The 17,629-nt window shown below is 42.0% G+C and overlaps 1 protein-coding gene across 1 annotated transcript in view; it reads right to left on the bottom strand.

Annotated features, from left to right (window-relative positions):
- Positions 1-15,783, bottom strand: part of LOC110513142 (uncharacterized) — a 44,392-nt gene extending 28,609 nt beyond the window's left edge. Inside the window, exon 1 of the mRNA XM_090209464.1 lies at positions 15,563-15,783. Within this exon, the coding sequence (XP_090065590.1) occupies positions 15,563-15,718 (156 nt within the window). The 5' untranslated portion in view covers positions 15,719-15,783. The remainder of the gene's footprint in view (positions 1-15,562) is intronic.
- Between the last annotated feature and the right edge of the window lie 1,846 nt (positions 15,784-17,629).

Raw genomic sequence — 17,629 nt, 5'->3', positions numbered from 1 at the left:
CATTTTTTTTTAAAAGTGATCACGTTCACTCACGCGGTTTGGCAATTTTTTTTTCTTCTACCAAACGTGATAATAACTTGACGTATTTGTTACCTAGCATGTTATGACATGTTCTTAAGATATTAAAACGTGCTATTACATACCAGTAGTAATACATTTGAAACGTACACAGAAGTTGTGGTCTCGACTGCACAATTCTGGCGTGTCCTTTGTTGTGAAGAATGATGTGCGCATGAGTGGAATTTCCTGTTCCCCCACTACCAGCTTCTAAACCCAGAGACGCAAACAACGCGAGACTTCAGAGAACGCTTGTGAAGCGGGCATGGGTTTGAGAAGTCAATGAGAGAAGTGAACAATTTTGATACTTTTGTAGTGGTTAAATGGGGATCCTAATAAATACCAAAAATATTCCGTCGGTACACACTTGAAACATGGCCATTATTTTATCAATTTCATAACTGCAGTGGTTTATTCACAATCCCTCTCACTGCGTATCTTACATATCGCAGCATCACATGAGTAGGCAGACACTCTTCACTCTTCCAACGAAACTCCAGATATAACACATTTTATCGGTGCCCTGCTCCAAAAAACAATGCTCTCTCCTTCTGCTCTTCTGAGACGCATGAAATCAAAACCACTACTGGTCACTCTGACTGACTCTACCTTTCCTAATGCCTCCTTCACCATCTTCCTGACCTCAAATGCACTCCATAAGAAACCGATGTTCATTTACAACTTTTGGCCTGTTTGCTCCATTTTTCGTCGTCTCCGTCTTCCATTCAATTCATTCTTACCAATTAACTCAACTTGGAGCCACCAGACTCGAACAGCACTTCGGCTTCTTCATATTTCCCTACCCAAAACCAGACACACCACGCTACCGACTAACTCCTGCATGTAGAATCCTGCATTGAAAAAAGCCAACATCTACCGGTTAAATGGGAATTTCACGCTGGCTTTGCAGGTCCATCCATCAAGGACTTTATTTCGGCCAAAATTGTCCGTCTGTTTTGATCCAAATATAGCTAATGTTTGTATACTCCATGTTTCATATGTTGGTCATTTTTTGCTACCATTTTCTCTCCGCTTACTCTTGTAATTAGTATGTCCAGATGTAACAAATGTAATTATGACCTCAGCTAATGTAGTCATGTACATTAACTTAATGTAATCATTGGCATGTTGTTTTGCCCAGAAGCAACAAATACACGAGATTACATCATCTCTACATCCTGTTAATGTAATTATTGTTCCTATGTTTTCTCAGCATACATGACATTAACTCCCGCTTTAGCGGGGTGCGCGCAGGCGAAGCGAGCGGTTTAGCCAGCCTGTAATAACCCAGTAACTCCGTAGTGAGTTGTCATGTCTAAATGTTGATATTTAACCCGAACCCAGTAATAATAATACATACCAATGTCAGAGGGACACACAATCTACTAGTCCTAATAAGGGCAACATACCAAAGAGCACACCAAGCTAAACATAAGTACAAAGGCCAAAGACACAGGCCCATAGGACAGCTGGACATATATTACTTTTAGGACATGAAAGGGTCCCGCCACCATTATAACCTAACCGAAAGCAGATATGGGCGTTATTGGGCGTGAACAAACAGGAAGCTTAAACTAAAAGGTAATGGTGGCAGATGGACTGAGGAAAGTAACTTCATTTGCATGTGGGATGGACTCATATGCTGTATGTGTATAAAAGCAGAGCCAGTGCTCAGGGAAGTTGGCTGTTCCGCGGACCAGCACGGCTTATGATATTTTGTATTAAAAGCCTTTATTGAATTCACAAGTTCTTGTAAGTGTTATATTTCTAAGACGATTTTCCACCACATACTCCAGCCACCCAAGTCATAGACTGTTCTCTCTGCTACCGCACGGCAAGCAGTACCGGAGCACCAAGTCTAGGACCAAGAGGCTTCTAAACAGCTTCTACCCCCAAGGCATAAGACTCCTGAACAGCTAATCAAATGGCTACCCAGACTATTTGCATTGCCCCCCCCCCCCCCCCTTTATTTTATGCTGCTGCTACTCTCTGTTATTATCTATGCATAGTCACTTTAATAACGCCACCTACATGTACATATTACCTCAATTACCTTGACTGGGAATGACAGTCAAGTGCCCCGGCACATTGACTCTGTACCAGTACCCCCTGCATATAGCCTCCACATTGACTCTGTACCAGTACCCCCTGCATATAGCCTCCACATTGACTCTGTACCAGTACCCCCTGCATATAGCCTCCACATTGACTCTGTACCAGTACCCCCTGCATATAGCCTCACTATTGTTATTTTACTGCTCTTTAATCATTTGTTACTTTTATTTATTATTTTTCTTCTTAAAACTGCATTGTTGGTTAAGGGCTTGTAAGTAAGTATTTCACTGTAAGGTCTACCTACACCTGTTGGATTTGATCACCCATATTCATCGTACTTCTCCAATTTCAAACCAGTATGTCTTCTTTGTAACGAGACTGTTGCTGTTTGCAAAGAGTTCAATCTGAGATGTCATGATGAATCTAACCATGGTACTTTCAGAAGTAGATGTTCCACCCCAGATAAGAAGCTGAAGTCTGATTCAGAAAGGAAGGTGGGCCTAAGGAGTGAACACCCTATGTGCTTTACAGTGGTGATTTTAGCATGTACATATTTTATTGTTATCTAACATTTATTTAACTAGGCGGTTCTTATCGACTTACACAAATCCACAAGGAGTCAGTAGAAACCACATTTGTTTAAGCAAGTCAGCCATATCAGCTATGTTTTTAAAAAGGCAGTAAATGAGGGTGAATTAGCTGCCAGACGAGGCTCCTGTAGCTGATAGCCAGGTGCTGTCACGGTGCGTGAATGAGGACCCAAAAGCGAATTAACGTAAACAGAACTTCTTTAATAACAAAACATAGGTAGGCTCAGATGGACCGGCAGATTCCGACAGGACAGGACAAGGTTGCAGCAAACATGACGATAGTCTGGTTCAGGCATGAAAAACACAAACAAGAATCCGGAAGACAGGAACAAAAACAGAGAGAGATATAGAGGACTAATCAGAGGGAAAAAGGGAACAGGTGGGAAAAGGGGTGACGAGGTAGTTAGGAGGAGACAAGGAACAGCTGGGGGAAAGAGGGGGAGAAAAGGTAACCTAATAACGACCAGCAGAGGGAGACAGGGTGAAGGGAAAGGACAGAAACAAGACACAACATGACAATACATGACAGGTGCAGTGGTGGTAAGGATTCACTCCATGGTGCTGAAAGCAAAGCTCTAGCATTATGTTGGACTAACTAAAATTATGTTACAAATGGTTTATTTGAGCTGTTCTTGCCATAATATGGACTTGGTATTTTACCAAATCTTCTGTATACCACCCAGTGGCGTAGCTTCAGCCGGTGTGGTTGCACCAGGGCCCGTGTCGTATATGAACCCGGTGACGGGCCCGGATCTGCGGAGCCACAGGCCCCCTATGTAATTTTAATTCCACCCTACCATACCAAATACTAATTGTTGACACGAGTCCATCACACCGATTACTTCTTTAATTTAGGCCATATGATAAATGATCTCACTGATGGTTTCAACAACAAAATGTTTTTTTGTCACTACTTGTCAGCATGATATTTTAGTGTATTGATGACAATACATCTAATTCATTTGCTAAATAAATCATATTATTCAATACCATGTTAAGATAATGAAATGCAGTCTGGGAATCATTGTGCAAAAATACTCTCCAAAGCGTTGTTGTTTCTGTCATCGTTTAAAGCAACAGTTGAGCTAGCTATCAAGAGACAACGGGCAAAAGAAAAATAAAGAGAGAATGTCGAGAATAGAAAATTACGGATTTAAAAATCAGCAATGTATCAACACAAAAGTGGAGACCAAAAGAGCAAGGATCAAAAATGAGAAAGGAGGAGAGGAGGTATCAAATTAGTTAAATTAGATTCCTTTTTCAAATGCAGTTCAAGTGCAGCCATTGCTAGCACAAGCAATGTAGCAGGACCAGAAGAGGATGTAGGTTTATCATCACCAGCAGCAGCTTTTAGCGTGTCAAGTGAGCCAAGGCCGAGCTGTTCCATCATACCAGAAGAAGCAACTTTGACAGTGGAGGATACAGGTTGTCAGGTATCGGCGGATACGACCCTGAGCACAAGCCAGGCCGGACAAGCTATCCCCGGGCCGGGCAGGGAGGAGGAGGATCAGGGCGAGGCTAGAATTGTGGTGGCTGAGGAAACAGGTGGAAGTGGGACAGACAACATTTTTACCTATCCAACTGACAGGGGGCATTATGCAACAAATGTGGATCCAAAGGCGGCGTTTTTCCGAGTCGTATTACACCACTACAACCAAGGCTGGAATCAAAATGACCACGTACATGGCTATGTTATTCGGCCAAGGTAGATTGCACGTATTGTGAGCCTTGCTGGCTGTTCGGAGATCAGAGAGCCCCTTTCTTCTCTGATGCGTGGGTGAATGGAGTGAGAGATTGGCGCCATCTAACACCCAAAATAGCATGTCATGAGACATCCCAGATTCACATCCTCATATACCTGTTTGGTATATGAGTAATGGAAGCTCAATGGCACTATTGACGCAGAAAGAGAGAGGCGTGCGTAAACGCAGCAAATTTCTGGCGACAGGTGTTGGAGCGTATAGTTAATGCAACTCTCACACTTGCATTGTGTAATTTAGCGTTCAGCTGGATGCACTGTGAAAAGCTGGGGCAGGTCAACAGTGGGAATTTTCTCAGTATAATTGAACTGCTGTCATTTTACGAGCCAGTTCTGAAGGAACTTTTAGAACGCCCATCAGGATCCGTTAACTATCTCAGTCCTCAAATCCAAAATGAGCTGATTTATATTTTAGCTGAGCGAGTGAAGTGTGACATTCAGGCAGAGATGCAGGAAGCCCCATTCTTTTCTATTAGTATGGACACCACACCGGATGTATCCAAAGTAGACCAGTTAAGCCAAGTTTATCGCTAGGTGAGAGTGATAAGGGATGCAAATAATGTGGCCACAGATCTGACCATCAGAGTTGTTTTGGGGATTTCTGGAGACTTCAACATAAAAACCTGACAGCATAGAGGACAAGGGGCTGTATATTTCAAAATGTCGTGGGCAGGGGTATGATGGAGCTGCTAACATGAGTGGGGTGTATTCGGGTGTGCAGGCCAGAATATCTGAAAAGGAGCCGCTTGCTGTTTATGTGCATTGCTCAGCGCATAATCTTAACCTGGCTCTCAACGACTCTATCAAAAATGTGCCAGAGATTAAACAGTTTTAACAATATGATACTGTTGAACTGTTTTACACCTTCTTCGGGTATAGCATAAAGCGATGGTCAGTGTTGAGTGGTATATTTGATTTTGCATCAGAAAATGTAACTCCAAAACGACTGTGTCCCACCCGCTGGTCATCTAGATAGGAGTCCCTTGCCGCCCTGAGATACAGATATATGTGGACGTAATGAAGGACCTCACCAACATTGTGCTTTTAATAAATGGATCACTAGTCACTTTAAATAATGCCCCGTTAATAATGTTTACATATCTTACAATACTCATCTCATATGTTTATACTGTATCTTATACCAACAAGAGAACGGGTTTACTAAGTGACGTCTCACATTAAAACCTTTCAGCAATATTTTGGGCGATTAACCGGAACGTGCGGAAAAAACAAAATACACCGTTGGTCTACTCAAAGCAATGAAAACACGAGACAGAGATAATTACTAACTTGGTCAAGCCAATATCTACTAAAATTTTAAATCGGCTGGTCCTATGTCCACACGCGAGAAATTAATTATGACCAAGTCTACTCGTTCCTGAACTACATTGGGCCCAACTACAATGCTCAAAAAAATAAAGGGAACACTAAAATAACATATCCTAGATCTGAATGAATGAAATATTCTTATTAAATACTTTTTTATTTACATAGTTGAATGTGCTGACAACAAAATCACACAAAAATTATCAATGCAAATCAAATGTATCAACCCATGGAGGTCTGGATTTGGAGTCACACTCAAAATTAAAGTGGAAAACCACACTACAGGCTGATCCAACTTTGATGTAATGTCCTTAAAACAAGTCAAAATTAGGCTCAGTAGTGTGTGTGGCCTCCACCTGCCTGTATGACCTCCCTACAACGCCTGGGCATGCTCCTGATGAGGTGGCGGATGGTCTCCTGAGGGATCTCCTCCCAGACCTGGACTAAAGCATCCGCCAACTCCTGGACAGTCTGTGGTGCAACGTGGCGTTGGTGGATGGAGCGAGACATGATGTCCCAGATGTGCTCAATTGGATTCAGGTCTGGGGAACGGGCGGGCAGTCCATAGCATCAATGCCTTCCTCTTGCATGAACTGCTGACACACTCCAGCTACATGAGGTCTAGCATGGTCTGAGTAATATAGGGTATGTAAACAAAGTGGCATAGTTTAAAGTGGCTAGTGATACATGTATTACATAAAGATGCAGTAGATGATAGAGTGCAGTACATTATATACATATGAGATGAGTAATGTAGGGTAAGTAGCATTGTTTAAAGTGGCTAGTGATATATTTTTCCATCAATTCCCAAAGTGGTGTGTTGACAGCAGCCACTCAATGTTAGTGGTGGCTGTTTAACAGTCTGATGGCCTTGAGATAGAAGCTGTTTTTCAGTCTCTCGGTCCCAGCTTTGATGCACCTGTACTGACCTCGCCGTCTGGATGATAGCGGGGTGAACAGGCAGTGGCACGGGTGGTTGTTGTCCTTGATGATCTTTATGGCCTTCCTGTGACATCGGGTGGTGTAGGTGTCCTGGAGGGCAGGTAGTTTGCCCCCAGTGATGCGTTGTGCAGACCTCACTACCCTCTGGAGAGCCTTACGGTTGTGGGCGGAGCAGTTGCCATACCAGGCGGTGATACAGCCCGACAGGATGCTCTCGATTGTGCATCTGTTGAAGTTTGTGAGTGCTTTTGGTGACAAGCCGAATTTCTTCAGCCTCCTGAGGTTGAAGAGGTGCTGCTGCGCCTTCTTCACGGCGCTGTCTGTGTGGGTGGACCAATTCAGTTTGTCCGTGATGTGTACGCCGAGGAACTTAAAACTTACTACCCTCTCCACTACTGTCCCATCGATGTGGATAGGAGGGTGCTCCCTCTGCTGTTTCCTGAAGTACACAATCATCTCCTTTGTTTTGTTGACGTTAAGTGTGAGGTTATTTTCCTGACACCACACTCCGAGGGCCCTCACATCCTCCCTGTAGGCCGTCTCGTTGTTGTTGGTAATCAAGCCTACCACTGTAGTGTCGTCCGCAAACTTGATGATTGAGTTGGAGGCGTGCGTGGCCACGCAGTCGTGGGTGAACAGGGAGTACAGGAGAGGGCTCAGAACGCACCCTTGTGGGGCCCCAGTGTTGAGGAACAGCGGGGTGGAGATGTTGTTACCTACCCTCACCACCTGGGGGCGGCCCGTCAGGAAGTCCAGTACCCAGTTGCACAGGGCGGGGTCGAGACCCAGGGTCTCGAGCTTGATGACGAGTTTGGAGGGTACTATGGTGTTAAATTCTGAGCTGTAGTAGATGAACAGCATTCTCACATAGGTATTCCTCTTGGGTTAGGGCAGTGTGGTTGCGATTGCGTCGTCTGTGGACCTATTTGGGCGGTAAGCAAATTGGAGTGGGTCTAGGGTGTCAGGTAGGGTAGAGGTGATATGGTCCTTGACTAGTCTCTCAAAGCGCTTCATGATGACAGAAGTGAGTGCTACGGGGCGGTAGTCGTTTAGCTCAGTTACCTTAGCTTTCTTGGGAACAGGGAAAATGGTGGCCCTCTTAAAGCATGTGGGAACAGCAGACTGGGATAAGGATTGATTGAATATGTCTGTAAACACACCAGCCAGCTGGTCTGCGCATGCTCTGAGGACGCGGCTGGGGATGCCGTCTGGGCCTGCAGCCTTGTGAGGGTTAACACGTTTAACCTCTCTAGGGTATGTGGGATGCTAGCATCCCATCTGGCCAACATCCAGTGAGGTTGCAGAGCGCCAAATTCAATTACAGAAATGCTCATTATAAAAATTCAGAAAACAAAAACATATTTTACATAGGTTTAAAGATTAACTTCTTGTTAAACCAACCACAGTGTCATATTTATAAAATGCTTTTCGGCGAAAGCATACCTAGCCAAGAACATACCTAGCCCAGAACATAGCCCAGTTGACAAATTACTGCACACAGTAACCAGCCAAGCAGAAAAAGAGATAAAATTACTCCCTTACCTTTGATGATCTTCATATGGTGGCAATCAGAAGACCTTCATTTACTCAATAAATGTTCCTTTTGTTCGATGAAGTCTCTTTCTATCCAAAAACCTCAGTTTTGTTAGTGTGTTTTCTTCAGTAATCCACAGGTTCAAACTCAGTCAAAACAATCAGATAAAAAAAATCCAAATTGTAGCCGTAAAGTTCATAGAAACACGTCAAACAATGTTTATATTCAATCCTCAGGTTTTTTTTTTTTTGCCTAAATGATCTATAATATTTCAACCGGACAATAACGTCGTCAATAGAAAAAGGTAAACAAGAAATGCACATGCGCCTGAAAAAGCTCTGCAACACGTTAGGGTCCACTCGTTCAGACTGGTCTTACTCCCTCATTTATAAGAATACAAGCCTGAAACGATTTCTAAAGACTGTTGACATCTAGTGGAAGGCATAGGAACTGCAGATGGAGTCCTAAGTCAATGGATACTGTAATGGCATTGAATAGAAAACTACAAAAAACACCCCAAAAAAACATTGGCGAGTAGTATGCTAGGGAGCGGTGCGCCCGTCTCCGGCGCCTGACCACAAGACCGCTGCCTCTTTTACTACGTCGTTGTTTTGGGTCGTCGGCTGGGGTCCAATCCATTGTCCTGGGTGGAAGGCAGAACACAGGATCCGCTTCGGGGAAGTCATATTCCTGGTCGTAATGATGGTGAGTTGACGTTGCTCTTATATTTCAGTAATTCCTCCCGACTGTATGTAATGAAATCTAAGATTACCTGGGGTAACAATGTAAGAAATAACACGTAAAAACAAAACACTGCATAGTTTCCTAGGAACGCGAAGCGAGGCAGACATCTCTGTCGGCACCGGAAGTACAATTGTCTTGACTGTTCTGGCACGTTCTTGATTAACTCTATTAAATATATTACATTTTCTCTTGTTCAATTATCTAGTTCAGTGCTCGACTTGGACTGAAATAGTTGCCGATACTCATTTTGGGTGCCGGTACCGTTTCCATTTAGGTGCAGGAGCTCCACAATACCTTTGAGCTAATACTTAAACTATAGTAGATAAATGCATAAAACCGAGGTAAAGACAGTTTCAAGTTGGATATACCGATGGATATTCGCACGTTCAAACCTCAATAGCTTTCAAACAACTTGAGCCACAGACTCCAAATAAGTGTCATGATGTTGGAAAAATTGCGCACAACATTCCACAGGTCTTATTTTTACGATTTGGACATTAATTCGCTTTTCAAAGCTAATAAACATGTGGAAATGTGAGCAGCATTTTGTATTCCAAGTTGAATTAGTTAGGGAGCGTAAACAAAGTACAAACTATTTTTACATTCCAATTTCAATAGCTCCTTGGTTATGTGACCTGACTTCAAACAGGGTTCAGAATGTCCACGCAGTGGGCCTACACATTACACATCCTTAAGTTTGTCCATTTTCATCTCACATAGTTTTACATGAATTTTTCAAAATGTAGAATTTCAATAGCTCCTTGGTCATGTGGCCTACTGACCTCAAACAAGGTTCAAAATGTCCACTGACTGACTATACCTTCATATCGCACACTCTGATGTTTGTATACTTTCATCTCATGCTATTCGACTTAAATCTGTAAGCTTTGCTGGTCTTCATTTTACATTGGTGTTACATTTTTTTAAATGTAGTCAACAAATGTCCCATCCTCGCAATAACTGTCTTTCACATGGACACTGAAAGATCCGCAAATGGCTGTATGTGGTATGGATCAAGGACAGGAGAGGTGTTCATACAGAGGTGCGTAAAGGAAGGCACACAGGTAGGCCTCATGAAAAACAGTGGTTCACATGCTCTTTTTAATCACAGTAATAGGCAGTGATTTGTCAGTCAGAGGGAGCTTGATAACGTGAAAGAATCCTTTTCATAGCATCACTTTCATACTGTACATGAAGACAAATCCTTCTACGTTGAGTATTAGAACCCAGTTAACAGAACCTGATAATGACTTGATATTTGAGTGCATTCACAACAAGCCAACTGCAGACAACTTAAAAAATGCAATAGTGCATTTGAGGGTTCATTTTTCTGATGAAAATAGTTATTTGATGCATGGCCTACTATTTCTACCTGGGAGTAAAATCCTTTTTCCCAAAATGATTTTTTGTGAAGAGGTATGATGGTTGTGATATGGGTCATTTAATAGTAAAATAATTTAAGGGATCAATACATTTCTATATTGCTTCCCCAGTATCTGCATTTTTTTCCTTACCTTTATTTAACCAGGTAGGCTAGTTGAGAACAAGTTCTCATTTGCAACTGCGACCTGGCCAAGATAAAGCATAGCAGTGTGAACAGACAACACAGAGTTACATGAACCATCAGGCCAAGTGTTTTTGGTTGACCCTGCTGGACAGAAAGAGAAGGAGGAATCGGATTCAAATTCAGGTCTTAGTTATTCCATTGTACTGGATCTAATACATATTAGCATTTTACATACATTCATAAGTGTAATACTTTTTTATGACATACTGTGGAAAACTCTTGGCTGTTGGCTCAGTCACTTTCAGACATGCGTAGAGCAGACTTGAACCACAGGGGTTCTCTGTAAAGAGAGAGTAATCCAAAAGGCACAGACACACCCCTTGACTTTCAATTGGCACCGTTGACCTGTATGTATTCTCTCCTGATTGGCTCTGTGGTGCACAGTCTAGCAGTCTGACTAAAGTGCCAGAGGTATGAGGAGAGACAACCTCCTTTATATTCATGGGAACAAATATTTCCTAACACTTTGGACAGTTAGAAGACACAATTCAACAAAATAAAAGCATTACTAATTACTGTCCATGAGTAACCTCAACCTTGTGGGTCTATGGGTGTTTGGGCCAATAAAGTGGCAACTCAATTCTACCACTGACTAGTCTCTCATGCCCCTATGAACGGGGACACAGGGCAATAGTTTATCTAAACCAGACCTTTTTTTACTGGAGTACACTAACCCCTAATTGGGGCTCTTTTCTTGACACATAGTAGCAGTAAACCAGATAACAAGTCAATAAGAACAAAAGTAGATTGTTGTATGGGTGTATTACATCCTGTGCTGGTCCCATTGTCATATCCATTCTGGATTCTGAATGATAAATCACAGCTGAAAAATGACTATGTATGTGTATTCATTTTCCGCCAAGACAGAACTACCAAAGGGGGTGGAGTTGCAATCTACAGCAGAGACAGCCTGCAGAGTAATTTCATGCTATCCAGGTCTTTGCCCAAACAGTTTGAGCTTCTACTTTTAAAAATCCACCTTTCCGGAAATAAGTCTCTCACTGTTGCCGCTTGTTACAGACCCCCCTCAGCTGCGCCCTGGACACCATATGTGAATTAATTGCTCCCCATTTATCTTCAGAGTTTGTAATGTTAGGTGACCTAAACTGGGATATGCTTAACACCCCGTCCGTCCTCCAATCTAAGCTAGATGCCCTCAATCTCACCCAAATTATCATGGAACCTACCAGGAACAACCCCAAATCCATAAACCCTCATAGATATCATCCTGACCAACCTGTCTTCTAAATACACCTCTGCTGTCTTCAACCAGGATCTCAGCGATCACTTCATTGCCTGTGTCCGTAATGGGTCCGCAGTCAAACGACCACCCCTCATCCCAGTCAAACACTCCCTAAAACACTTCAGCGAGCAGGCCTTTCTAATCGACCTGGCCCGGGTATCCTGGAAAGATATTGAGCTCATCCCGTCAGTAGAGGATGCCTGGGTATTCTTTAAAAGTGCCTTCCTCACCATCTTACATAAGCATGCCCCATTCAAAAAAATGTAGAGCCAGGAACAGATATATCCCTTGGTTCACTCCAGACCTGACTGCCCTTGACCAGCACAAAAACATCCTGTGGTGTACTGCATTAGCATCAAATAGCCCCCGTGATAAGCAACATTTCAGGGAAGTTAGGAACCAATATACACAGGCAGTTTGGAAAGCAAAGGTTAGCATTTTCAAACAGAAATTTACATCCTGTAGCACAAACTCCAAAAGCTTCTGGGACACTAAATTCCACAGAGAATAAGAGCACCTCCTCCCAGCTGCCCAATGCACTGCGGCTAGGAAACTCTGTCACCACCGATAAATCTACGATTATCGAGAATTTCAATAAGCATTTTTCTAAGGCTGGGCTTGCTTTCCACCTGTCTACCCGTACCTCGGTCAACAGCTCTGCACCCCCCACAGCAATTTGCCCTAGCCTTCCCCATTTCTCCTTCACCCACATCCAGGTAGCTGATGTTCTGAAAGAGCTGTAAAATCTGGACCCCTACAAATCAGCCGGGTTAAACAATCTGGACCCTCTCTTCTAAAATTATCCGCCGCAATTGTTGCAACCCCTATTACTAGCCTGTTCAACCTCTTTCGTATCATCTGAGATCCCCAAAGATTGGTAAACTGCCGCCGTCATCCCCCTCTTCAAAGGGGGAGACACTCTAGACCCACACTGCTACAGACCTATATCTATCCTACCCTGCCTTTCTAAGGTCTTCGAAAGCCAAGATAAACAGATCACCGACCATTTCGAATCCCACCGTACCTTCTCCGCTATGCAATCTGGTTTCCACCTCTATGCAAACGACACCATTCTGTATACTTCTGGCCTTTTGGACACGGTGTTGACTAACCTCCAGACGAGCTTCAATGCCATACAACTCTCCTTCCGTGGCCTCCAACTGCTCTTAAATGCAAGTAAAACTAAATACATGCTCTTCAACCAATCGCTGCCGCATCTGCCCACCCGCCTAGCATCACTACTCTGGACGGTTCTGACTTAGAATATGTGGACTAGAGGTCGACCGATTAATTAGGGCCAATTTCAAGTTATAACAATCGGAAATCAATCATTTTGGACGCAGATTCAAAAAAAAAAAAATTAAATATGTTTTTTTTATTTGTATTTTTAAATACCTTTATTTAACAAGGCAAGTCAGTTAGGAACACATTCTTATTTTCAATGACGGCCTAGGAGCGGTGGGTTAACTGAAGACAGATTTTTACCATGTCAGCTCAGGGATTCAATCTTGCAAACTTACGGTTAACTAGTCCAACGCTCTAACCACCTGGCCGTGCTGCTACTCCAGCTTCAACTGTTCTGCCTTATCATTATTCAACCATGCTGGTCATTTATGAACATTTGAACATCTTGGCCATGTTCTGTTATAATCTCCACCCGGCACAGCCAGAAGAGGACTGGCCACCCCACATAGCCTGTTTCCTCTCTAGGTTTCTTCCTAGGTTTTGGCCTTTCTAGGGAGTTTTTCCTAGCCACCGTGCTTCTACACCTGCATTGCTTGCTGTTTGGGGTTTTAGGCTGGGTTTCTGTACAGCACTTTGAGATATCAGCTGATGTACGAAGGGCTATATAAATAAATTTTATTTGATTCTAACCACCTGCCTCACGAGGAGCCCACCTGTTACGCGAATGCAGTAAGAAGCCAAGATAAGTTTAATGCTAGCAACTTATCTTAAAAAACAATCAATCATAATCACTAGTTATAACTACACATGGTTGATGATATTACTAGTTTATCTAGCGTGTCCTGCGTTGCATATAATCGATGCAGTGCGCATTTGTGAAAAGGGACTGTTGTTGCTCCTAACCATAAACATCAATGCCTTTCTTAAAATCAATACACAGAAGTATAAATTTTTAACCCTGCATATTTAGCTAAAAGAAATCCAGGTTATCAGGCAATATTAACCAGGTGAAATTGTGTCACTTCTCTTGCGTTCATTGCACGCAGAGTCAGGGTATACACAACAGTTTGGGCCGCCTGGCTCATTGCAAACTAGTTTGCCAGAATTTTACGGAATTATGACATAACATTGAAGGTTGTGCAATGTAACAGGAATATTTAGACTGATGGATGCCACCCGTTAGATAAAATACGGAACGGTTCCGTATTTCACTGAAAGAGATGATAGTTTCCGGACTCGACCACATTAATTACCTAAGGCTCGTATTTCTGTGTGTTATTATGTTATAATTCAGTCTATGATTTGATAGAGCAGTCTGACTGAGCGATGGTGGGCAGCAGCAGGCTCGTAAGCATTCATTCAAACAGCACTTTTGTGCGTTTTGCCAGCAGCTCTGCTGTTTATGAATTCAAGCCTATCAACTCCTGAGATTAGGCTGGTGTAACCGATGTGAAATGGCTAGCTAGTTAGCGGGGTGCGCGCTAAAAGCATTTCAAACGTCACTCGCTCTGAGACGGAGTGGTTGTTCCCCTTGCTCTGCATGGGTAACGCTGCTTCGAGGGTGGCTGTTGTCGATGTGTTCCTGGTTTGAGCCCAGGTGCCGGCGAGGAGTGGGATGGAAGCTATACTGTTATACTGGCTATACTAAAGTGTCTATAAGAACATCCAATAGTCAATGGTACAGTGGGGCAAAAAAGTATTTAGTCAGCCACCAATTGTGCAAGTTCTCCCACTTAAAAAGATGAGGCCTGTAATTTTCATCACAGGTACACTTCAACTATGACAGACAAAATGAGAAGAATTTTAATTTTAATTTTTTTAAATCAAGAAAATCACATGTAGGATTTTTAAATAAAATAAAATAAAAACTGGGAAAATAAGTACTTAGAACTACCAATTATTGTAGATAAATATTAAAGAAATGGGTAAACACAACACTGGACTGAACCCCCTAATTGTCAAACTAATAATAATGTACAACAATATAGAAGATACTTGACTAGAAAAACATTTAGTACAAGGTTACAGTTTGTTTTAGGCAGCACTATGCGCTATTTTTCTTAATAACCTTCTATTCACTGTATTACTTCAATCAAAAACCAAAAGTATTTCCTGTTCACACCATAGTAACATTTATAGATAAAGACAGTAACAACTGAATGTGTCTGAATATTAGTACACATGCAACGTTAGAAAACCGATAATCATTACATTCAACGCGTAAACAGTCCGTTGACTCCAACAGACTGGGGACCGCCATTTTACCAGCTTGTGAATTTTACAGAAAACCAATAATATGCAAAACGATCTCAGAAATCTCAAATAAATGGACTATTTGTGAAATTTCCTTGATAAAATTATATACATCCATTCAGACAAACCCAGAGTCTCTAGCTATGTGACTTGTAAAATTGTTTTTCATCACGTTCTTCCCTCGGTTTGACACAAAAATAACACATCAAACCTTAACCAAACGTGATAATACCTTAATGGATTTGTTACCTAGCATGGTATGACATATCCTTTCGACACTAGAAAGTCTAAACGTGTTATTACATACCTGTAGTGATAAATTGAAACGGACACAAAGGTTATCTTCTTGACTGCACAGTTCTGGCGCTTTCTTTAAACCGAAGACTGGTGCGCGCCTGCCCGGAACTTCCTGTTCCCCCACTAACACAGTGCAACAGTACGTGCATTCCAGGATCATTGGCATGGCCCTACCCCATTACATGACAAAGGGGTAGCTGCCTCCTCCCGGACACTTCTCCTTTACATAGAGTTGATCAAGCTGTTGATTATGGCCTGTGGAATGTTGTCCCATTCCTCTTTAGTGTGCAATTTTTATTTTTCTTACGAGGTATCTTATGTATCCCAGCTTTACACAGGGTGGTAGATAGGCTTACCCTGGCGTAACGGTTTTATAACCGTGTAAATCTCTCTAGAACAAGGTGACTTTGATCAATATATTCGCCTGTATTTACCCCCCCAAAATAAAATGCTAATTAGCTGCTAATGTGGCTATCCTAAAGAACTACAAATAACATGACGATCTGGACAAGTCTGCCGAATCCAGTCAAAGGTCAGGATCTCAGAATTAACTATATAATGTTAGCTAAATGTAGTAATGAATAAGTAGACTACATTTATTTAAATGGACAATTCTGTTAACTGTCTTGTGCAAGTTTTAAATTGACACAATACCTGTTAGCAAAGGTGTCAGCTAGAGATGACATGCAGGAGCTTGCAGTTATTTGTTGTTTGTACATAATGTTTGATGCTAATTAGTGTTTTATAACGTGAGATGAAATATAGCCGAGTATATTGATAAAAGTCACCTTGTCCGAGAATAATTTATATGGTTATCAAATCGTCACGCCAGGGTAAGCATACACAAAACATAGCCCTTATTTTAAGTGTTTCTAAAATGAAAAAATGATTGGAACCCTTTCCCTTTTGACCGCTAGATTTTATGACACCGTTTTTGCAAATTTAATAAAGTGAAATATCACATTTATTTAAGTATTCAGACCTTTTACTCCGGACTTTGTTGAAGAACATTTAGCAGTGATTACAGCCTTGTCTTCCTGGGTATGTAGCTACAAGGTTGGCATACCTGTATTTGGGGAATTTCTCCCATTCTTCTCTGCAGATCCATATAACTTTTGATATAGAGATATTTAAACAAAACGATTTTGTGGTAAAAAAAAAAATATTAATAATAATAAGTTTATTTTTCCAATAAAAAATCTAATAAAAAAGACAGCAATACTAACAATGACATTCATTGTACTGTTGAATGGGACGGCCAATTTAGAGGACAAAACAAAACTTAACTCACACACACATAATAAAACAAAATCCTATTAGGTGGTACATGTATAGGAAAACAGCATATAGTCATTACAAGCAGTGTAGTTAAGCCAAAAATAGATATTGAGTGGAGTACAGCACAGAGTAGCAGCAGATCGTCAACCCAGTTATGAAGCAGGACTAGACCATTTATCCAGTATCGGCTGCCATATTTTGTAAAACATTGGACTTCTATTGGAGGTATTGTATCGAATCTTTTCCATATGTATTACATTCCCTAAATCCCGTAACCACATTTCAAAGGTGGGTACAGTCTCCAGTTTCCAGAATTGTAATATGAGCCTTTTGGCTAATAGAGTACAAAGAGAGACAGCTTTCCCTTCGTGGTTATTCCCATCAACTGTACCAAACAGAGCGATCAATGGGTCTGGGGCTAGAACTCTATCAAACTCTATCAAAGGCTCTAGATAAGTAATCAAAAATGAGAGCCCAGTAAACATGTAACTAGGGACATGTCCAGAATAATAACCTCTCACACAGTGGTGAGGTGTCCGGGAATATTTTATGCAGTTTCACTTTTGAGTAATGTAACCTGTGTATCACCTTAAACTGTACAAGTTTGTGTCTGGCATTCACTGAACTGTGGTTTGTATTCCTGAGAGCTTCTACCCAGTCCTCATCTGAGATTTCTGAACCAAGTTCTTGTTCCCAAGCCCTTTTAATGGTGTCTGTGGATACCTCTATGTGGGCCTGTAGCACATCATACAGTCTAGAGACCGACCCTTTTGAATGGGGTTTGACAAGGATCAAGCTA

Source organism: Oncorhynchus mykiss, chromosome 18 (assembly GCF_057628025.1).
Source record: "Oncorhynchus mykiss isolate SJ-2025 chromosome 18, ASM5762802v1, whole genome shotgun sequence".
Lineage (NCBI taxonomy): Eukaryota > Metazoa > Chordata > Actinopteri > Salmoniformes > Salmonidae > Oncorhynchus > Oncorhynchus mykiss.
The sequence above is the reverse complement of the archived record's forward strand: the minus strand, read 5'-3'. Positions and strand labels throughout refer to the sequence as shown.